The 23,346-nt window shown below is 43.1% G+C and overlaps 2 protein-coding genes and 1 long non-coding RNA gene across 4 annotated transcripts; all 3 read left to right on the top strand.

Moving 5' to 3' along the window:
• Positions 1 to 860: 860 nt before the first annotated feature.
• LOC112555197 lies at positions 861 to 13,086 on the top strand. The gene is made up of 19 exons (XM_025223474.1): positions 861 to 1,008; positions 1,212 to 1,337; positions 2,037 to 2,153; positions 2,759 to 2,953; positions 3,185 to 3,364; positions 3,739 to 3,891; positions 4,283 to 4,486; positions 4,936 to 5,208; positions 5,886 to 6,011; positions 6,466 to 6,576; positions 7,163 to 7,363; positions 7,518 to 7,697; positions 8,200 to 8,352; positions 8,593 to 8,787; positions 9,166 to 9,429; positions 9,881 to 10,021; positions 10,272 to 10,382; positions 10,512 to 10,703; positions 11,311 to 13,086. Exons 1-19 carry the CDS (start codon positions 861 to 863, stop codon positions 12,279 to 12,281), a joined length of 4,041 nt encoding a protein of 1,346 aa, XP_025079259.1. The 3' UTR covers positions 12,282 to 13,086.
• Positions 13,087 to 13,284: 198 nt separating this feature from the next.
• Positions 13,285 to 16,754, top strand: LOC112556752 (tripartite motif-containing 13-like). 2 transcript variants are annotated; one of them, XM_025226092.1, is made up of 5 exons: positions 13,285 to 13,585; positions 13,986 to 14,307; positions 14,407 to 14,730; positions 15,239 to 15,676; positions 15,825 to 16,754. In XM_025226092.1, exons 2-5 carry the CDS (start codon positions 14,059 to 14,061, stop codon positions 16,134 to 16,136), a joined length of 1,323 nt encoding a protein of 440 aa, XP_025081877.1. In that variant the 5' UTR covers positions 13,285 to 13,585; positions 13,986 to 14,058; the 3' UTR covers positions 16,137 to 16,754. The 2 variants fall into 2 exon arrangements, with proteins under 2 accessions (XP_025081877.1, XP_025081876.1); XM_025226091.1 differs by having other exon boundaries at positions 13,291 to 13,585; positions 13,986 to 14,730.
• Positions 16,755 to 18,605: 1,851 nt separating this feature from the next.
• Positions 18,606 to 22,323, top strand: LOC112556806. The gene is made up of 4 exons (XR_003097820.1): positions 18,606 to 19,072; positions 19,974 to 20,531; positions 20,943 to 21,083; positions 21,947 to 22,323. It is a non-coding gene; the product is annotated as an uncharacterized LOC112556806 (long non-coding RNA).
• Positions 22,324 to 23,346: the final 1,023 nt, after the last annotated feature.

Raw genomic sequence — 23,346 nt, 5'->3', positions numbered from 1 at the left:
TGTTGTTACATTGTTCACAGCAACGGACCCTTTGCTGGGTCGGCCTTTACCAAGGTCTGTACTACGAGTGGACGGACAACTCTGTGGTGGACTACAAAACCTATGGTAACAGTTTTTGTAATAATAATAACGACACCACCAAGAATTACTGGGGGTGGGGAAAGTTGAGTGCAATGCTATAATCGAGCAGATTCTCAAAACAAGTCGAGCCTGTAAGTAGTAGCTGTAAGTAACAGTAATCAAAGATTTTCTCAAGCCTGTTTTTTTATTTTAATTTTTAGATATATTCCACCTCTCTTTAAACACCAAAATCTAGAAGTGTAACATTAGGAAACCGTTGTAAGCGACTTCGTGATAAATTATGTCTCTATATGCTGATTTTCAGAGTGGAATACTACAGCAGACGGCAGGTGTTTGGCTATCAATCAAAATATTTGGCAGAACCGGCATTGTAATGAAAGTTTGTTTTCTGTCTGCAACATTACGCATCACAACACAAGCGACACGACATTTCCTGTGAGTAGTGTTCACTTCATCTTATTACTATTTTGAGCAGGATGGATTCGGTTTGCTTTGCAGTTTAAGCCCACGAACAAACAAACAGCTCCTCTCATCACTTAGCACCGCCAGACCCACAACACCCACAACCATCACTCATTCCATTGCTTGTCTCGGCATCTCAGACACTCTATACTACCCCAACATTACTTATTCCATTGCCTCTCTCGTCCTTTCAGTATCGTACTCAGATGCACTGGAGTGTCTGCAGTGGTCTGAAGGGAGGGAGTATAAAGGCAACATCAATTTCACGAAGTCTGGGTACAGTTGCCTGAGGTGGGACATGCTGGCCGCTTCTGGAAATGTCTCCCTGGACGACCTCCCTGATGAAGGTCTGGAAGAGGCAGGGAACAAATGCAGGAATCCCCTGGGATTCGATAGAAAACACACCGTGGTGTTTTGTCAATGGAACTGGAGTGGAATGGGAATACTGTAACATTCCATACTGCTGTAAGCGATTTTTAATCTCTCTTGCTCTGACTATGAGAATCATTGTTTTGCTTTTACATCTTAGTACTGAAGATTTGAGTGCGTGTGGATGCTGTGTGAGTGTGCGTGCATGTGTGGGAGCTAATAAATTCAAGTAGAATTTTTTAAAGAGAATCTTTAATTGGAAATGTGTCTGTGGTATTTATTTGGGGATTTTTTTGCAGCTGATTTTTGTCAGATTAAAGGCGGTCTTATGGAGTTCAGCGGTCCTGTAAACCGTACAAAAAACAATACAAAGTGTGTCCCTTGGTCAACTACAAAATTCATCAACCCAGAGGATTTTCCAAAAGGTTGGTGGACTCATCTATATACTTTTAGTCTAAAAGCCTTCTCTGATCAGCAGACGGGTGACAAGTGAAAAAAAATTCTTATATCTTTGAATGGTGCACAAGAGGGATACAAAAAGCATTAATAGTTAAATATTTCCATTTTATTTTAGATTTTATATATATATACATGGTTCTTTCAAAAAAATGTATGATTCTATGATGAAACAGAGAAATAATTAAAGTTTTGTCAACTGATCACTAGAATGTTATCACCCTGACAATGTTTTTAACCAGACAACTTATGTCCGAATGTGACATTACTAGAACATGCTTACTACAAGTCAATAACAACGAGAGTATATCAGAATATTATCAACCTGACGGGAACTTAGAAATGACTACCAAAATTACACAACATGAAATTATTCAAATTTATCAAAATGGCAGCCGATAGCCACCATATTATTATACATTCCTAATAAAATGATGTTTTCTTGATAATCAATCTCTCTGTTTAAGTAAAGAAAGATTATATTCTAAGATATAAAATACATACATAACTGTATAAAAGACAAAAGTATTGGTGATGGTTGAAGATGGTGGAACCTTTCTTCATAATCTTTTGTGTGAATCACACGAGTTTGTTGAAGCACCATGCTTGCATCCTAGTTGATATCAAATACTTTTAATTATATTGTGGAAAAGTTCATGTTTATGCAGGAAATGAAGACTTGCGACTCAATTACTGTCGAAATCCCAGCAACTCTCAGACTCAACCCTGGTGTTACACCAACTCCAATGGCACGACTTACCAACACTGTGACATCCCACACTGCCGTGAGTGTCTCTGTCTGTCACAAGCCGTCACGTGATAGGTCTCTACCCTTCTCCTGTCACTCTTGCTAATAAAATAATCTAGAAAAAGCAGAATAAGTTGGCCACGTGACCATCTACCATTGATTCTAGTGTTTATTTTCAAGGTAGCATTTATGTTATGATTGTGTGTGTGTGTGTACGCGCGTGCGCGAGACAGATGGCAAGTGTGTGTGTGTGTGTGGTTTACAAATAAAGCTTTTTAGAACCAAACTTATACGTAGGAAGTATTTAGTTTCTGGGCCTGAAATTAGGCTCAACACACATACAAGCACAAACACAATATACCTGTACAAAAATTAAATCAGTTTTCAATGTAACGAAGTTAAGTTCAAAATATTATATATTTAAAAGGAACAAAAGCACATAAAAGTACAAAGTTATGGTGCTGCTAGATGATGTATTTGGTGTAAAATGTGTACTGAACTAAACTGTCGGTAGTTCTACCGACATCAACATTTAAATTGATTGTATTTATGTTAAGTGTGTAGTTAGGTGTGAGGTGTGTCGTTAGGTGTTTCGTCCAGTTATGATGCTTACATGTAGGTTGATGCTAACACTTTCTGCAGCCTCCACTGTCCTGTTCTACAAAGAAAACTACTACCCTAACCTCGAGAAGTGCCTGGGCCCTGAGACTGTTTTCTCTGACATAACATCAGCAAGACAGAGGTACCAGCAACTGTGCCTGACGACCGAGGAGCTGAGCCTCACCATCTTGTGCTCCACCAACAACCACTCCTTCGCGGCCATCCAGATTGAGTGCGGTAATAATTCCTGTCTTAGTGCAGACCTGAGAGTAAATATACCTCCTGGGTAGCCAGAGACAGGGGAACAATCAGGCGCAGAGAGGCGCGGACCTCTGAGGCAGATAACCCAGATGTCTATAGCAACGGCTTCAGGGATGTCGGGGTTGGAGGGTTAGTTAGTGAAGAGAGAAGTGTATTTCCGAGAGAGAGAGAGAGTTCTGACGCAAGAAAATTCGTTGTTTTCTACAGACCTGTGTCCGGACCTGCCCGTGTTCGCCAGCGTGTCCTTACAGACAGGTGTGTACAAGGTGGGCACGTCCTGGACCTACACCTGTGCTGAAGGCCGTTACCCTGTCTCGGGTAGCGGTACCTACAAGTGCGAGTTCACTAAAGAGTGGCTAGCTCCGAACCCAGGACTGATATGCAAGAGTATGTACCGATCCTGTGTTTGTATAAACATGTTTACTCTACTTTGGTGTCTAAACTATGATCCTGTTGTTGTCTCTACTTCATACCCTGATGCTATATCTACACTCTGACACAGTAGGCATGATCAGGGTTCTCCGTCTTTTTGAATGCAAAAGTGTGCAAGTGTGAAACATTTTCAGTTTTGAGTGTAGTGTAGTTCAGGACACGTGGTCATCACACTTCATGGGTGGTGTGTTATTTCTGCACAGCGAGCGTTCCGTCTTTTTATTTTTATTTTATTTTTATTATTATTATTATTATTATTATTATTATTATTATTATTATTATTATTATTATTATTATTATTTTTTTTTTTATTATTATTATTTGTAAAGACTGGACCAATTACGCATATGGGGCCACCCTCAACAAGGTATCCACCCTGTTAACGGACGACGACATCAACACCTGCACCGACTTTCCCTCGTATACATACCGGCTACAGATGACCACGGCGCTGGAAGTCAGGATCGTTACATTCATCCTCAGTAAGTATTGAAAATATTTTGCGTTTTACTCTTACATCGACATTTATTACAGCCTCAAAACTCGGATATTCGATGAGTGTGAGTTGGAAAGAGATGGCAAAGTGAATCATGTAAACAAGGTGAGGCAAGATGTTGCGAGGAAATAATAGGCTGTAGTAATAACCTACACAAACAAACCTTCATTAAACATGGTGGTATCTTTTTTTTCTTTCTAAAGGTGGGGTGGGCGGGTGGAATGATAAAGTCTCTTTCCCCATTTTTCGTAAGCTGTCTTTGAGCCGACAACAGCCCCACAACAAAAGGTCACGGGGTCAGTGCAGGACAGATATATCTTGGAGTTTTCTGCTTTACCTTAATTACCTTTTCTAAATTACTTTTTCGATTCTTCCAGATCAGACGCAGGCCTTCTCTGGTCGGGTGACAGTGACGTCCGCCAACATGACGAAAGCGTGTTCTAACGTCACCGTGTACGACTTGCTGGTGGTGGTGACGTGTGAGCAGGCGCCTGTGACGCAGAACCTTACACTGGAGGTCAGCGCCGGTGCTGTCCTTCACCTGTGTGAGTGGCGGGTGTTCGGCAGGCCACCCTCGCTAGGTGAGAGGGCACGAACGTGTAACGAGGGGAGTAACCGTCCTGTTACACAACGCTACGTTACCAAACACTTACACAACGCAATATTTCACGAGGAAAATAAAGGGGAGGCCTTCCGATGACACGGTGTGAGACAGCAGATCGCACTTATCCACCACTGCCAATTCTCAAATAAAATTATCAATTCTCATTAATTTCTAGTAAATAATTTTATTTTTTTTTTAAAAAGTTTTTTTTTCTTCTGAGTTTGTTTTTCTATCTTTGGAATTGTTATAGAATTTTTCCAGTGCACTGCACTCACCAGAGTTTACTGTTTTGAGCGTGTGTGGGTGATTCGTTGTTTATTGTGTACTTCCCCTGTAGCAATATAAACATAATTCTTGATTGTGAGACTAATGATGCTGGAGTTCTCTCTCACGATACACTGAGTCCTTCTGCCGTCCACTCTTCAGATGGAGACTTTCACTTCTTGGAGTGTCTGCAGTCAGAAACAGGAAGTGAGTACAAGGGCGACGTCAGCTTCACAAGCTCCGGGGTCACGTGTCTGAGATGGGACAGCGTCACTGGCACTTCCGCTTTATATTTTCCCGACTGGAACATAACGGAGGTTGCAAATAAATGCAGAAATCCTGGAGATCCTGGAAATCCTCGTCAAACCTCCCCTTGGTGCTACGTGAACACGACGAGTGGCAGGGAGGCTCAGTTATGTTTTATTCCAAAGTGCAGTAAGCGAGCATTCTGCCTCGTTTTGATTAGAACACTTTCTCGCTTATCACAACGCACCTTTCACAGAAATCACTTTGTACTATTTTGGGAAATTGTTCTACCCCTATTCCCATTTTTTCAGATCCACTTCTTGACATGTAATGTAGAAAAGAACTTTAATTTTTATTATTATTATTATTTTATAATCTTGATGTCTTTCTCTTTTGCTCTATGCTGTAAATTGTTGCCTGTTTATTTGTCTTTTTAAAAAGGTGATTTTTTTTTAGTTAAATTCAGTTTTTAAGTGCAACGATCAGTATTTACCTTTTTAAATGTATTTTTCGTTTGTAAAGGAGGGAATGTTCTTTCGCGTCTGAAAATGTCAGTTATATATTCCCAATTCAGTTAATACTTCATTTGATATCCTATCTTGCTAATGTCGTCAGCATTACTGCTTTTGTTATAAGAAAGATCGGGGCGTGAGATGCTGGAAAGAGAATGTTGGCTTCTTTATTAACTTAAGTGAAATTATTGCAATTCTTGTGATCTTTGGGATCTTTCAAAGCGCAAAGATCCATTTCTCTCTGCTGTCCTGCCTGAGCAATCTGTGTCTGTGATCCATTCGTTAATCTCTCAAACTCTCTAAGACTACAGAAGATCCCTAGACAGTGACGGCAGAGTGTGCTCTGTGTCCAAGGTAACTGGTGTGACGTCCCAGACGGGACCACTGAGTACAACGGTGACGTCAGACGTCCCTGCTCCAAGTGGACAGACGTGCTGGCGAATCAGACGGTGCGACTGTTCAGAGGAGAGGACTTTCCAGGTCAGACTTCCACCACTAGTCTCTTTGCTGTGTCGATGTGAACAGATGACGTGTCGTTCACGTAGCACATCGCCACGAACTATGTGATGAAACTTGTTAGGTGCGACGAACTAGAAATGTTTGCTTTACTTTATTCTGCAATGTTCGTGCATTAAGTCAGTCTCTCAAGTAATAGAGAAAGTGTGCGTGTGCGTGTGTGTGTGTGTGTTTGCGCGCCTGTGTAGCGATATAAAGATGCGTCTGAAGACTTTTCTCCCAGTCTTGTGGAAGTTTCTAACCGATGCAGACGACCCCTACTTGTTTCGTCTGTTCAGACACTGGCGTATTGTAAAATTAGTATCCGTACAGCTTCCAGACATATTTACAGACATAAACATAACACGTCTGTCATGTCTCTAGTAATTAATGTCTGTATTATTCAGACAATCCATCATTTGAATGCGTTCGTTCATAGACAGGTCAACCAATCACAACTTCTGCCGCAACCCCAACAACTCGCCCACTGGTCCGTGGTGCTACACCGACCTCAACGGCACCTCACAGTCCTGCTCCGTTCCTCACTGTCGTGAGTATAACAACCGTCCTACAATAATCAAACATACTATCCCATCTGTTTATCTCCCTTTCAGGAAAATCATATGAACAAGTTGTATAACATCGTACAAAAACAAAATAGAGACAGCGCGATTCAAGGGATTTTCTGAATAGTCAGATCAATGATCTAGCTAGACGGTTGGTTGGGTTGGGGTGGGTGGGTGGGTTGGTTTTGGGTTGGGTGGGTGGGTTGGTTGGTTGGTTGGTTTTGGGTTGGGTTGGTGTTGGGTTTGGTTGGTTGGTTGGTTGGTTGGTTGGTTGGTTGGTTGGTTGGGTTGGGTTGGTTGGTTGGTTGGTTGGTTGGTTTAGTTGTGTCGCGTATCTTGAGGGATGTATCATCAAGAACATTTGGACACGGCTTGCTGATGTTATTAAAAAACGCAACTGGCAGAATGTGTGTGTGCGTGAGTACTATTTCAGCATTATTTAAAATCGAAAATCGCAGAGCGTACATTAAACTGCAATCTGGTGTGTGTGTGTTTGTGTGCGTGCTTTATGCATATGTGTGTGTGTGTGTGTGCGGGTGCGTACGTGCGTGCTACGTGTGTGAACATCAGCAACCGCACTGGTCAGTCTCAACGAGAGCGACCCTTTGTTTGACACCGTGACGTCATGCTTTCTTGAGACCGGTGTGGAGGCCAACTACAGCCACGTGAGGGCCAGTGCCAGAGCCAGGTGCTTCACCTTGTCTGTCCTGTACGTCACAGTCCTGTGTAAGACCAACACCAGCCACCTGGCAGCGGTTCAAATCGAATGCGGTAAGAAAGCCGCCATGCGTTGGCCGATGATGCTTAATCCACTCATCCTTCTGTGCTTCCTACAACTCCCAAAGCCATTTCACCATCGTACAAAATATTAAAATAAATATTTCGCCTTACTGATCTGGTCTGTAGTCTGAGTCTCTGTTTCTAGACTATTGCCCGCCGTTGCCTACCACTTCTGGGCTCGTTGTGGACCAAAGGAACTACCCGCCGGGTACCAACGTCAGCTTCACGTGCAGTGACACCCGCGTGACTGTGGGTGGACGTGGCACACTGCTCTGCTCCCTCTCTCTGCAGTGGGAGGTCGTCTCTCATGACCTCCAGTGCAAAGGTTGGCGAAAGTTTCCAGTAATGTATTATGTAATAATATAATTAAAATAAATCAGTTATCCTGAGTTGTTCTCACTCTCAATAAGGTCAAGTGTCCCGATGTGATTTTTATTTCGTAGTTCTGTTACATCCTCATGGATGGTCAACTCTAAATAGAATATTTACGTTTCGTTCATGTAAATGAAAATGCGAAATAAATGTAAACGAGAGACCAAACGAGATCCGTCAACATATGTAAATATGTAGCTGATTTTTTCCTTTGTTTATTATTTAATTGATTTAATAGATTTTTTTGTTAATGGGGGTACAGAACCAGACAAACGGACTGACAAACACACAGACAGGTAAAGGAATGGACATCTGTGCAACAGCAGTGCACTTTCCGTGGTCTGATGCCATTTGGACGAAGCATCTCCTGCTTCTGTAGTTGAACTTTGTGCCGCGTGTACCCTGCCATAGGGTCTTTCGCTTGCTCCTTATTGAATTCCTTCTTGTCCTTGCAGACTGGCCGAACTATGGACAGATGATGGTGAATTCAGCAAATGACTCTCAACGGGCGGATAGTAACGTCACAACGTGTGTTACGTTACCTGCTGGCTGGTACGACTTGACTCTGTCGGGGACACTTGAAGTCGCAGTCGTCACGTTCCGCTTTAGTGAGTTGACACTGGCCTGTCTGCTCTCGGTGTGTGTGTATATATATATACATTAGTGTGTCCGATGTACCCGACGACTTCTAAAAATCTCGTTTGCCATTTTAAAAATTTCTGGGTACCTCATATTGACACATATGGTAGAAACCAGTAACACCTTTCAGTACGTCACTAAGATTAACAGTAGAGACCCCCTAAATAATCATCGTTGGCTTGATCCTTTTTTTTTTCTCATCCTTGCAGAAGAAAATGTCTTCCCACTAGATGTAACGGTTGCTATGACAGCAAACTCGGGACAAAAGGCCTGCACAGCGCTCAGCAATGACACTGGGAGTGTCTTCAGGTGCCAGCAGGGCCCAGTCGGCAACAAGGTGCAAGTCCAGTTGCCCACGTGCACTCTGTGCAAATGGGGAGTGTATGGTCGGACCCTAAGCTCTGGTACGATTCCCTCACACACGCCTGCACACACACGTATATATATTTACGCACAAACACATTCAAACATACAAACACACCCACGCACATACACACCATCAGAAAGTGTGCATACCTATTTCCTAACTAGAGAATTCAACTGAATGCACTCGACGCACAGATGAGTCACGTGACGCTATAGATACACGAGATAAGTGTAACACTACTCCTTGTCTTCATAAAGCTCTGACTCCACAAATATCAAGGAGCATATCGTGAATCCCTGTCTCATTACATCTACCTCTGCTATCTCTCTATCCTCTGCTCACTCATCTGCTACCATTCGTCGCACCGTAGTTCGTTTCCCAGCTTGTCCCATGTAAACCTGTTTACCTGGTGTAGGAGCCAGCAAGGCCTTGCAGTGCCTGCAGTCACCAGCAGGTGTGGAGTACAAAGGAGACATCAACTTCACGGTCAGTGGACGTGAGTGTCTACGATGGGATGCCAAGCAGTTGGCAAATCCGTCTCCAGACGACCTCCCCGACAGTTCAGTTGCAGAAGCTGGGAACAAATGTAGGAACCCTGTGTCTCGGCTAAAAGACCGGCCATGGTGCTATGTGGATGGAGGCGGTCAGGACTGGGAGTATTGCTGCATTCCATCTTGCGGTTTGTTTGTTTGTTTGTTTGTTTGTTTGTTTGTTTGTTTGTTTGTTTGTTTGTTTGTTTGTTTGTTGGTTGGTTGGTTGGTTGTTTGTTTGTTTGTGTTTTATGCCGTGCCAGCAACTAGGGCTATATCACAGCAAAAGGTAGTTCTAACTTTAAAGGTTTAAGGATCTTGCGGTAAGTAGTCAACGCACATCCCTTATTTTCATTATTATGTAACGGAAAAATATGTTGTCTAATGTTGACATTAATATGGTATTGGAATAACTGTGTGTGTGTGATTAAGTTGCAGTCGAGAGTACTGTAAGAAAGGAATTCAAGCAAGCTACTATAGTTGTAGTATGTATCGCTACCTACGTCATCCAGGTGAATCCTGTGAACCAGACCTTGAATAATCGCTCGTTTGGGTTTTTATGTTTTGTTTATTTGTTGGGTTTTTTGGGGGTGTCTACAGAAGCAACATGCTGGATACAGAACGGTGTGACCAGTTACTATGGGGACGTGTCCGTTGCTTCCAACAACCAACCATGCGTGTCCTGGAAGAAAGCTCTAGCAAACGAGGCAGTGACATCACTCTGGCCTTGGGACTTCCCAGGTGACTTTACTCGCACTATCCTGTCTCTCCCACCCTGTCGCATAAAATACTTATTAATATAGTCTTAGTATATGTAATATATGCCGACCCAGGGTGTACAAAGTTTTGTTTTCTGCTGTAAGTGTAAGAACTAAACTTTATAAGGTCATTCATGTGTACTTCTATGTACGTACACACTAAAGCATAAGACTGCAGACTGTTTATTCATCCATTGTGTCATTCCTGTTCTTTCGGTGTGTTTCCGCTTTAGACCTGTCAACCGACCACAACTTCTGCCGCAACCCCAACAACTCGCGGACTGGTCCGTGGTGCTACACCGACCTCAACGGCACCTCACAGTCCTGCTCCGTTCCTCAGTGTCGTGAGTAACGTTCACACAGGAACCTATTACCGAGTGTGGAGGAGAGGAGGAGGGGAGGGCGTTGGTGTGGGTACGTGTGGAAGGTAGCCATGATGACTACATGTTGATCAACAGTGTCGTGTGTTTCAGCCACTCAGCTGCTTGCTTACTACGACGACCCCTACAGGCTGTCGGTCAAGTGGTGTTACATCGCCGAGGGTGTTGCTACCTTGCAGCATGTCCTCACAGTTTACCAGTCCACCTGTTTAACCACTCACCTGCCCTTTCTAACAGCTCTGTGTGCCACCAACACCAGTTTCATCGCTGTTCGGATCCCATGTGGTAAGCTTGTCGATGTTTGATAATGTTAGTCCCGCTACTCGGGGCTTTGCTGTCCTTTGTCCTCGCGATGCGCATGTTTGTAGATTTTTTAAAATATCTTCCCGCGAGAGATGACGTTCAAAAATTAGTGTAAGCTTTATTTTAATGAGGTTAACAGAAATATATTTTAATATAGTAACCATCCTTCTTTGGAGCAGTAAGTGAATGCCAATCAACATTTCATTGAAGTTATTTGATGACAGCTGTTTTACAGCTAGATACTGTCATCTACGTTGCTTTTAGTCGACATTTTTGTTGATTGTATGGATGATGTACTGGATCATTCCCATGCTGTTATATGGTAAGGCTAAAATTGTAGTACTTTAGCTCCACCAAGTGATTTTTTTTTAGAGAATTCTGTTGACTATTTTCTTGTCGAAGCGAAAGGATCAAGTAGAAGACATCAGCTGAAAGACCTGTATGAGGCTGAATGATACAAGATGCATTTGACACCAGTTTAAACTCTATAGATGGTTAGTTCTATGAAAGCTTGCATGGACTTGTTTTGCATATTTGCATGGTGAAGTTTGGGACAAACTTTTTCTCGTCGCCGTCTCTTGCTTTTCAGAGTTGCCGTCCTCTTGGTCTTCCAATGAGATGTCTTCAGCCGCTTCGACGATTTTCTCTGACCATGCATCGACGCCATTTCATGTAACGTCCTCTTCTTCACTCGTCGGAGAGCACACAGTGATGCCGAGCAGCGCTCTCTCGTACGTAACACGTCGGCCGTCCACACAGCCAGCCGTTGGGTACACAGCGACATCAACTCTCGACTATACCTCGATAGTAAAGACCTCCACCAACAGCCTACACTTCGACCCCATCACCAGCGTAACCACCATGTCCTACAGCGCGCCTGGAAGTACCTGGAAGTCCATCCTCCCCACGACCACGCCCATCTTTAGCATGGCGGCCACATCCAGCCTCACCCACGCTGACACACGCGCCACTACCACTGCTTATACATCTACCCCCGTCACTACTATCATGTCCACCCCCACCACTGCCGCTACATCTACTCCTATCACCTCCGCTACGTCCACCCCCAGTTCTGCTGCTACGTCCACCCCTACTTCTGCTGCTACGTCCACTTCCAGTTCTGCTGCTACGTCCACTTCCAGTTCTGCTGCTACGTCCACCTCTACTTCTGCTGCTACGTCCACTTCCAGTTCTGCAGCTACGTCCAGCGTCACTAGGACTACTCCGTCAGCTGAAAGTTTTGGCAGGAGGCAGGCCATGTGTCCCTGTGACTGTTTGCGGCGCTCCATGATGAAGAACATGTCCGAGGTGCAGGTGCAGGTGCTGGTGGTGCAGCAGCAGAAGGAGCTGACCGTGGACAAGTACGTCTTGTCCAGCACGCGCCGCCTCAAGGCCTGCGAGCCCAACCATGACATCTACGCCGTGGCCACCGGCAGTGTTCTCGGTGTGACGGCGCTGGCCGTCGTTGTTCTCTTCTTCATGATGGGCGACTTGCTCGTCTTCAGCAGTTTCCTGCGCCGCGTGTGTCGGCGGTGGTGGCAGCGCTGGCGACGGAGATAGTATGACGTCAGTGGGAAGAACTTCGATGAGAAATATATTTTATCCATCATCTTGTCCTCTTTTTTTAAGGCGTGATTTTGACTGAGCTATTCCGTGGGATGAACTAGAATGTATGAGTATTTTCTTATCAGTTTCTTTAAACCAGGAATCGTCATCATTGTGATCATGCCAGCTCTAACATAAAAAAATACTAATCGTAATTATATTACATTAATCTTTGAAACCTTGCACTGAAACTGTGAAACCCGTTGATCGTTTATCCGACAATTTTACTTAACTGTTCATTTCGTTGTTAGCTGCTAAGGCATTCTACAAGAACAGTCGGTTTAAACACACGGCGTAACTATGGCAACATCTCTCGATTCATGAATATTCAAAGACTGCTGTGAGCCTACGGGTGAAATCGTTTCAAGGCGCTGCTAAACACAAAGGCTTTGTAACATTTGTAACATAAATTTTAAGCTCTTCAAGGAAAAGTCTACATCGATAGACCAGGCAGACGGCATCAGTTATCGTCCTAGCTTCTCCAAAGTAGACGAGTGTCGCAGACTGGCAGAGAAAGCCAGACAGCAGGAGCATCGAAAATGAAGTGACAGCCACAGAAATGTTTAGTATTCCTGTTAGCGACTTCCAGCTGATGAATAGGAAATGCGTGATGGATGACAAAAGAGAGGTATGAAGATGACTAGATGACTAGATGCCAACAGCCAGTTGATATGGGGAGTGAAGTGGTGTGACTGTAGGCAGCCAGTGGAGCTGCTTCACAAGAGCTGTGATGTGGTCGAGTGTCTGCCATCTGGGAACAAGTGCCAGGTTGTTATCTTCTAAACACTCTGTAAGAATTCAACATAGTCATCAAAAAATGTGCGCGAACGTACAGTCGATGGAGACCCAATGTGACAAACCTACGTACAGGTGTAGTACAGGTACCCTTCTAGAGAAAAGTCCCAATAGATACAATGCATCATAGTTTCAATAAACAAACTTTTACCTGTGACTGCTGAATGGCTCGACAGTTCACCTGTGAGTCAGCATCAAAATTGAAAACCAACTCCCAAAATAAAGACACCACAACAACATCGGGCGACGATAGTTTAGGAAATTCCCGAAGGAATAGAACATTCCTGATTCCGTGGAACTGGAGACCAGCGGACTCCACCTGTTCTGTCTGAGATAAGACAGCAAGTCGCTGGTGTCACACTGATGATGGAGTGTCATCGCCCTGACAGTGTCACCGAGTTTCTGGTGACATCAACACATCAACATCACGATCAACCGCCGTGTCCCACATTGCTGTGATTACGGTATGTATAGCTGGGTGGATCTGTGAATTACCTTACCTGTGTTCAAGGTGTGCTCTGTCGTGTGTGTACAGTGCACACTGTATGAGCTGTGTAGATGGTTTAGTTGTTGTTTATGTACAAGTCTCGGTGTATGATCAGTGCACAATACTGTATGATAGGTGTACAAGGCGTACTGTATGCTATGTGTACAATGTGCACAAAGCCTGGTGGTCAGCTATGTATACATAGGTATGAAGGTACCAGTTGCCGACCTTGGCAGGTTAGCATGCTTTCAGTGAGATTACTTCTGTAATTTATAAAATATTCATTAATTATGTTGTTTCATTATTGTTGACTATTTCCCATGCTGGTTGTGTTGAGTAGCCTACTATTCACAAACGAGTATCGTTCCTTCTTACAGTTTTCGCCCTTGGCATACATACTGTCATCAGTTCTATGAAGTGCTGTCCCCTTGAGCGGAGACGACATGAATTATGGCTGAATTACTGACAGTGGACTGTGACTGCTGTCCTGTTTGTCACGAACTTTACTCGGAACCCAAACTACTCCCATGTGCCCACACCATATGTCGTGACTGCGTGCTGCTGTGGCTGAGGAAAACCACGTGGAAGGGCTCATGTCCACTCTGCCGGACACCCATCTTGTCGAAGACGACCCAGCAACTTGTCCAACAATCAGACCACGACCTCATCAAAGCTGTGGACGAGCTGCCGACAGATCAGGTGACTGCAAACTTCGCTGACACCAAGAGGGTGCTGCGTGCCCCCCACACCTGCGGCATCTGCGATGATCTCACACCTGCGGAGACCTTTTGCTTTCAGTGCCATCTAAAGCTCTGCTCGTCCTGCTCCAGATATCACAGAAAGGTCCCATCCATCAGTGATCATGACCTCCACGACCTGCGCACCTTGACATCTGAAACGTTTGCTGCCCTGTCCGGAACGCGATGTGCGAGTCACGTGGACAAGATGGCCGACCTGTACTGCTCTGACCACCGTGTGGTCATCTGCATGGAGTGCGCCACCAAATTCTCCCATAAACGATGTAATGTTGATGGCATCGAGAATTTTGGGAAACTTGAGCGCAAGAGACTGAAAGAGCGTGTCTGCTGTCTTCAGGAGAAAGAGAAAGAGTTGGAAAGAGAAGTGAGTACTAGAGAGAAAATATCGTCTATAAAAAACACAGCAAAACGATCTTCAGATTTTTATCATTGAAAGATTTTAAAAGTCTATGACACACGTCCAGAAGGTATATGCTATGCCGATCTGCTAGCTGTGAAAGCGAAATAGAGAGTATCAAGACATCGAAGATATAATTATTAATTGCATTCATTAACTACAAATTACCCTCATTTCATACAAATTGAGCCTCGGATCTAAAATATAAAGATGAATAAGATAAGATTACTCAGCAAAAAGTCTTTTGAAAGACCGAATTTCTTAATAACAAAATGTTGACTGATCATAATTTATTTATTTTATTATTATAAAAGATATATTAAAAATCGTAAAGCGAAGGAGATTGTTATTGTTTTTCTTTGTAATGGTAATTAATTAATTAATCATATATATAATCTTGTAGAACCACTGGTGTGTATGTGATGTGTCGTTAACCAAAACATGGCGCATGACTGTATTCTGTTCCTGACGACAGATCAAGCATTTAGAGGACATAACGATCAAAGCCTGCTCACTGTCTGCTGACTTACAAAAGGAGGTTCACGAGAAGTTTGACAAGATGGCGCAGACCCTGAACGCAAGACGACAAGAGCTTGTGGACCGCCTGAAGGCCAGCGAGTGTGACGTCACTCGGCACGTGACCTCAGCCAAGTCTCAACTGGAGATGCAGCGAGCGGTGCTTGCAGCACATGCGAACGTTGGGGAGCGAATGGTCGCCATGGCAACAGATGGTGGCATTTTGACTGCGGTGGACAAACTGGAGGATCGTCTGAAGAAGCTGGAAAAGGAAGAGTGGAAAAAGCTAGGAAACATCTCCATGGAAGTAGTTAGCATCGATCACACAACTTTTGACAGAACCCAACGTGCTGTTGCTGAGCTGGGTCAGCTGACTGCGTTGTTTCTAGAAGCTACGGTAGGTACCAGCTATTTACTAGGTCCAGAATGACCTGGATTCTATCACACTTATAAATAACATAGCATCTAATACAATCATCTAATCATCTACTTCAGGTACAGTAACATTGGTAAATGTTATTACTTCTACATTTTTTATTTTCCAGTCGTCTGGACAGACATTAAGTCTTGCGGGTGGATGCGGCGTTGAGGAGGATGACGTAGTAACACCACATCTGATTGAACTGAAAGCTTATACCAACGGATTACCAGTCGCCACCCGTACTCCATCCCAACAAACCTTGCGAGTTGCTTCCCCTCGGCGTTGCCTGCGCTATAGTGGCGCTGCTCTACGCGGGAGGAGGCACAACCACATACACCACCCTGATTCCGAGCTCTGTTCTACGCTTTGGTTCTTTGGTATCCACGACGACTTGCGAGCACAAGACTGTTTATTAAATGAGTGGGATGCTCCATAATGACAAAATGTATTCAAGGAGTAATACCTGGAGATTCTTCTTTCTGCAAGAACTAGTCAGGTGACTGCTGCTCTCATTCATCTCATTACCGACATAACTAACATGACGGACAGGTACCCTCCGCTCTCTGATTTCTTTGTATTTCAAGTGGAGCATTGAGCATATCGCCTGATAACAAGTTTGCAATACCTCAAGACATTCCAGTTGCTACAGAAGTTTTGTAGACACATTGAAACCGTTTCCTTTAAAAGCGTGCACATGTGTACTTTGTTTATTTATCGTCTGAATAAAGCAGAGTTTGATGATGTATATGTGTTGATGAGATGAGGTGCATTGTGCTTCAGAATTATGAAAATCCACACAGCTTATCGGATCCTTACCAGATTTTTCAGTAGGACTCTTTACATCTATTAGAAAGTTGTAAGCCAGTTTGGTTTGTTATCTTGCTCTGAAATCTATTTTAATATTTGATATACCAGTTATAACATTTTACCCACATGTTTGCTGAGAGTATTTCACCGATGAAAGATGCTCATCCACTAGTGATGACAGATGAGTAGCATACACATATTGGTACAGGTAATAAAGTTCTTAACACACACACAGCAACAGTAGGTACAAGTGGCACTCTGGGTTAGGTCACCTCAGGTCACACAACACCACGACCTGTAGAACTCATCAAGTGTATAGCACATGACTATTCATTCTGCTTATCTCCATGACCTCAAGAGTGAGAACGCGCACGCCAACACGTGATCAGGAATATTGAGGACACGAGCTGCCTTCCTCAGGATTTGCTGTTTCTATGCTGGGTTCGGGTGATCGTGGAACAACTATGAACAAAGGAGGCAAGACTGTTCCCTAGGGAAAGGTTTGGAATCGAGAGCTGAAAGAAAAACTCATGAGAATCTTTGAGTGACTGATAGAACCGAGTGTCAGAGAGATGACAAGAGACAGACTTCCGAAGAAGATGCAGGCGTTGCTGGTTTCGACTGAGGATCACGCAGTCTTGACATCCCAATATAAATAAATATTTATACTATATAACTCTATGGCATCTTTAAGGCATTCAAATCAAGGAAATGTTCGTCACCCTAGTGTACAAAGTCAGAAATATCACCACTATAAACATGTTCATGATCATACGAGAGTAACAGCAAGACAGTATCATCAAAAACTGTAAAGGGAAAAGCAAAGAAATAGTAAGTTGGGCTTAAATGACAGACACTGATGTTCTCAATAAAGCTCGAGCAAAATTTCGGGTTGCAAAACGATTGTTTACTCACAATCGAGATTAAAGCCCAGCATCGGGCCGACTTATGAAGGCCGCCATGTTTGTTGACTCTTTCACGAAAGAAAACAAATTGACTACTTCATGAAATAGGCTTGACCTACCGGAGTAAACAACAAACAAAAAAAGTTTCAAGCGTTAGAGAGTGTTAGCAAGTTTTGACCACGGGTCAGCGCGACTTTGATTTATATCTTGTAATTTCCAAAAGTTTATGAGAAATGTGATCAAACTTGTCATGGCTGCGTCCTACCTTGTAGTGTACTGCGTACGTGTTGTTTATGTGCGAGGAAGGATCTGTTCCACTTTTACTGCCAGTACAACCTGTCTCAACGCAAGTGACGCTAAATGAGGTTTATTCAGTTTTGCAATCGCATTCTTCTATTTTTCAAACACATATACCGTTTTTTTTTTCGCATAACGATTGCCATAATGAAGTAAAAATACTTTACTGCAGCTCTTCGTTACTGTTTACATCATTATCCTGTTGCTCCAGTTCGTTAATCTTTTTAATTATTGCTGTACTTTTTTCATCATTGCACAATCTTCAAATCAGGATGCCAGCATTACCAGTACCACAAATAAATATTCCAGTACAGCAAACCAACACTTATTCACAAGTTTTATCATCCACTACCTTTGCTTCAGAACTTCAATACAAGATGGAGATTAAAGCAGTGAGTGCCAGATTATACATTCGGTTCTGTACCTCAAATCAACACTCAAACATTATCAGCTACTATCATCTGTACACTACCACAGCCCAACACTTAAAACCAACGACTGCCACCACTTACCACATCAAATAAAAATTCTAAAGGAAAGAACAACAACAATGCGAAAAAATAAGTTAGTCCAGTGCACTACCTTAGGTCGTTGAAGAGTTATGTGCACTTGGGGCCATCTTCTCTCCCCTACAAACCTCTAGCACCCAATCAGCAGCTGGATCCACTGGATGTTTGCCTGCTACAGGTATACAACGGGACGTCCGGCACCGGCATTGATTCCTCCAAAATACCTGGGAACAGCTCGACCTGGAGCCGCGCCTCCATTACACGATAAGGAAGGAAAGACTAAGAAAAGAGTGTAGCAGGGCGAGGAAGGTACCAATGTGCTGCATTCCATACTTTGCACGAGGTCTCACAGAACAGCTTCACTCACGGATGTTTGTCATTACAGCTGGGAGGACTTCTGGCCGGCTTGCCGAGTACCTCTTGACTAGGCTCGGCCTGGAATGCCCCGGTCTCATGTCCATCACCTTAATCTCTGACGCTGTTCTCTAAAGCCATGTTATCAGGGCGCAGGCGGCGTGCCAGACCAGGCGGCCGATAAGCCGGGGAAACTCTTTACAAGCAAAGCCCACCCACCCCACCCCCTACCTCAGTCGGCTACCTGCCTTCACGGATCTTCACAGGTGAGACTGCAGGGACAAAGGCGAGGAGGGAAGTCTCGGCACGAAGTGTATGGCCTTCTGGACAACGATTGATACTTCACAGCTTTCCTGGACAAAGTGATAATAATATAAATAGAGTCGATCTAGCAAAATGTAACCAACCCCCCCAAAAAAATTTTTTTTTTCTCTCATCTGTGTCGTCTCTGCATGCAGTTCAAGTCTAGACATCACTACGAGGATCAGCGTGTTATACAGGTGAGTACATCTCAACAAAAACTAAGGTATTTGCTATTCACAATTTCTCGATCAGCGACTAATTCAAAAGTGAGTTTCAGGGACAAAACCACTTTCACTATATAAATATTACGCTGCTGCCTAATTTTTTCCACCATCGCTATCCGTCAAACTAAAGTCAGTTTGTTTCCCGTTAAGACGTGATCAGTGATCTTGTTGCAATTGTTTCAAAAATATCTCTTGACACCTATGTTGATGGTACGTGAAATGTTTTAGGTTTAATTTCTCAGTTATTCTTTTTTTTCTCTTTCTCTCGTTCCTCTTACTTCCTCCTTCTTTCTCTTTTTCTTCACACACACAAAAATACATTCAAAGTAAAAAGATTTTAACCATTTTTTTAATTAATGTCACGCGCACCTGTTTGTTGTCTGCACTTCGCTGTGAAGGTTTCCTATTAGCGCTGGAGAGTGCGGCTCTGCGGGAGTCGTAAACAAAAAAAGATTACTTAAAGCTGAGTGACAACTAACGACACAAAATTTACAAGCACTTTGCATGGGGTTCGTTACAAGGAAATCGTACAAGAATATAAGAAATATCCACATAAAACCATTATAACAACGACCTGATAACTGCAAACATCAATGTCGTCAGCATTGTCTTGCTGACTAAGTCTTTATTTAGTATGAAATAGTTGCTCCTAATACAACATTTTTTTCCTCTCATACCCCACTCTTTTTCTCGCCAACCCTCCCTCTTTCTCGAATCTTCTGTTAGATAAACGTGTTTCCACCCTTTACTCTACCCCTTCCCCCCAACCAATCAATGTGCTACCCGCTGTGTTGTGCAAATCCTTCAACCAGAACTCCTATCGACCTTACCTGCCACCTTTCAGAAATTCACTTTATCTCTTTATCTTTATCAGATATCTACACGCGGACACATGTGAACAGGCAAACGAACCTGGGACACCTGTGTGAACAGGTAAACAGACTTGAAGCCAGGATTTATAAGTGACTCATAGTACGGCTTCATCTCCTCAGCCCTCACCTGGATGAGCATGGCCTAGCAATCATTGTGTGTGTGAAAGGACAATGAATTTTCTTGTTCTTCTTCAAACATAAAACCTCTCATCAGAACGGAATCTTACTAAATCAGATGCGGAAAGAACAGAACGAGTACATGCGAACATATTGTATCAATGTAATAAACACACACAACCAAAATGGCCGAACGTAGAGCGAAAAGGTGTTGTGGTTGGCAGTGTCCATTCATATCGACGAGTAGGTTTAAAGGAAGACACCTGCTCTACAAAATCGGCTTTGTTGGTCTCCTGCTATCTGCACTAGGGCTTGTGTTCGGTGTGACGTGCCCAGGCTGGATTGTGCACACGTCACACGACAGCACCCGCTATGGCGGCCTCTTCCTCTCCTGTCGGACAGCGTGATACGCTGTGAAGTCATTTCACCTGAGCGATATCCAGGTACGATGTACGACTGATACAGAGAAGTATCAGACTAGTTTGCTGTTGTTGCTTAGATGATGATTTTTATTATTATTGCTGTTACTATTATTATTATCATTTATGGACAACAATCTGTCAAATGGTTACTACATTATGTTAGATATCGTGCTCTGAGTCCATAAATCATTCCTGGCTTATCTTTAAAGGACTATTTGAACTTGTCTCACACACACACACGTACACGAGAGAAGAGAGAAAGATGAGAAAATTGAAAATACTCTCAAGAATACAAATTTAAAAATCTACCCATGGCATATGTCTCTGGAGTTCTGTATGAACACTTTAGGCATCTTTCTTGCACCCTGTCTTGATTTCGTCTTCTCGGCTATCCAGTAGTTCTGTTCAGTAACAATCCGTAATGTATTTCAGAGAGGCTGCGCACTACTCAGTGCTTAGCCGTGCTGGGTCTCCTGTCGCTATTACTGGCCTCTGGGATAGGCATCTTCGACAACTTCCTGTCAAAGAATGGAAATCCTTCTAGACTACCAGAACTCTTGACAATTAGCGGAGGTAGGTCGTCCGTCGTCAATGTTCCTGAGTTCTTTCTTTTCTCTGTCAACAAATTTCATGTTGGTTTGCACGACTCACACACAGACAAAACAAAAAAAAAAAAAAAAAACTGAGAAAATAGCAAGATCACTTTTATTGCATCACAGTGTTTCAGTCACTAGAAAGATGAGTAATTTATGCACAAAGTTACTTTTTTTTAATGGCAATGGGGCCTAAAAACGTAAATGATTTGCCACTGGGAGTCTGAGAATATAAAGTGTTTGTGACTGGAGGTCTCATCGCGCGACAGTTTGTAATAAACCAGACGCTTAAGAATTGTCATTTCGGTGTTATTTTCATCAAATATCAGTGATACTGTGTTACGTGCATAAAATCGTGACACTAATTATTATTGTTTCTTATATCAGAGAATAAGATCACAAAAAATATTAACATGTTTTCTGACGCATGCTTTTCTTCCTGCCACTAGTCGATTAAAACCCCACAATCTGGGCCTCTAAAAACCCTCAAGTTTTAAATGTCACACCTGAACTAAAGTAAGCAATTTTAAAATAATAATTGATAAAAATTTTAAAAGCACAATACGCTCACCTGCCAATATAAACTAATGGTAATTTGTCGCCATTGACAGTACGTTCGACTCCCAGTTTGATTTAGCCACAAACCGATAAGTTAATAATAATAATTTAAAAAAAAATAATGAGGAATCTAGTGAGGTATTTTCCATCGCTTACAGCTCGTTCAGGATGTTACCCTCCTATATGTCACGGAATCATTAGGTTTACGTTAATGGATCAGCCTATGCGTGGTTACTAGAAGATAATTGTCAGAACATTCTCGACAATTCCTTTCTGTTTCTGCAGCTGTCATGACATTTTGCGGAGTGATGGTGTACGTGGGTGAATACGACAGCATCGTCCAAGTCCCAGGCGTCTCCTATGGCTACTCCATGATTGTCTCCCTGTTGGCCTCCTTGCTGGCAGGCGGCGCCAGCCTTTCCGTCTTTCTGGGAGGTTTCCTCTCTTCGAAGCCGTCCCATGCGAGAAGTACAGCCAGCATTTCGCCCATCGTGGATCCGTTCGAGGCAACGACACCAGTAACCAGGCAGAGACCTCCCACCGCCACTGGCTTGGCTCGTCCCACAACCTCCCGGACACGTCCAGCCCCGCTGTCGGAGAGTTCAGTCAGTCTCTGGCTACGATGACCTTGTTTCCTCGCCATTCTTCCAATTTTCGGAAAAAAAAAGCAGGGTGAAAGCTGAGAATGCGACGAAATTTCTCAACCACTGTTGCTGTCACTGAAAATTACACTTTGGGCATTTTGCTGCAATCTCTACTGTGTGCACATTATTTTTATGGTACAACAACTAATTGTTTTAATTTACAAGCACATGGACCTTCTCGAAGTCCAAAAGTCCACAAATAAGTCGTTCAAGCCCCAGTTTTACATGCCTTTCAGCAAAAGGTAGTTCTTTTTGGTCTGTGTGCGTATTCTCTTCTGGTTTGATTTTTCACATTATTTCTGATAAGTCAAGTGAAATACAGTTAAGCCGTATACACACGAACAAATGCTGAAGTTGCACCACATGCAAAGTGTTGCGACATCCACGTCCTATGAAAATCAGTTTGTATAAGTTGTCTATACAAAACCTTAAAGACGTGAATAAAGGGTTGCAGTAGGTTTGCTTCCATTTGTAACACTTATGAAGTATGATTTTCTCGGGCTTCCTTACGTTCAGTAATATCATGTAGAAGATTGCTAGTATTTATGTATATAAAGATGTATAATTGCACAATTGTAAATGTATTATATTTTAGTCTTGCAAGAATGCTAGCTTGTGAGTGTGAGGCTATTATCTATTATTATCTATAACAGCCAGCCTGTGCTAGCCCTGTAGATGTAGACCCAGAGAACCTGCAGTCAGCACAGTATTTAACCGCTTTTCCATCCGACCGCCCCGACCATGAGTTGTGTCAGACTATCATCTATAAAGTTCCAGAAATTAAAAGTTTCTGTTTCTCTCAATTTCAAAGCATAGAATGAAGGATCGACTGGACTGGATGAGACAGATTGACAGGATAATCTAAAGCCTTCGACTTGAAAAATGTGGGATCAAGTTCCAATCTGCTGCCATAGTGCGATGCATGATAAACTCACAGATCGTTGTCCCTTCACACCAACTTGTTAGATTGTCAATATGTTTTCTTCGCTTGGACGAAGGCCAGGACAAGCATGTGACGTGCGATGAATCATGGTGCATGTC

The sequence above is a fragment of the Pomacea canaliculata genome, linkage group LG2, assembly GCF_003073045.1.
Source record: "Pomacea canaliculata isolate SZHN2017 linkage group LG2, ASM307304v1, whole genome shotgun sequence".
NCBI classification, from domain to species: domain Eukaryota; kingdom Metazoa; phylum Mollusca; class Gastropoda; order Architaenioglossa; family Ampullariidae; genus Pomacea; species Pomacea canaliculata.
Note: the sequence above shows the minus strand (reverse complement) of the source record. Positions and strands in the feature narration are given on the sequence as shown.

Bases quoted from the DNA above. Each gene is read 5' to 3' on its own strand.
- LOC112555197 (XM_025223474.1), top strand. From the start codon at position 861: ATGTCTCCCTGGACGACCTCCCTGATGAAGGTCTGGAAGAGGCAGGGA. The intron at 7,698-8,199 runs GTTGGCGAAAGT...TTGTCCTTGCAG, and splicing joins TCATGACCTCCAGTGCAAAG to ACTGGCCGAACTATGGACAG. The intron at 9,430-9,880 runs GTTTGTTTGTTT...GGGTGTCTACAG, and splicing joins TTGCTGCATTCCATCTTGCG to AAGCAACATGCTGGATACAG.
- LOC112556752 (XM_025226091.1), top strand. From the start codon at position 14,059: ATGGCTGAATTACTGACAGTGGACTGTGACTGCTGTCCTGTTTGTCAC. The intron at 14,731-15,238 runs GTGAGTACTAGA...TCCTGACGACAG, and splicing joins AGAAAGAGTTGGAAAGAGAA to ATCAAGCATTTAGAGGACAT. The intron at 15,677-15,824 runs GTAGGTACCAGC...TTTATTTTCCAG, and splicing joins CGTTGTTTCTAGAAGCTACG to TCGTCTGGACAGACATTAAG.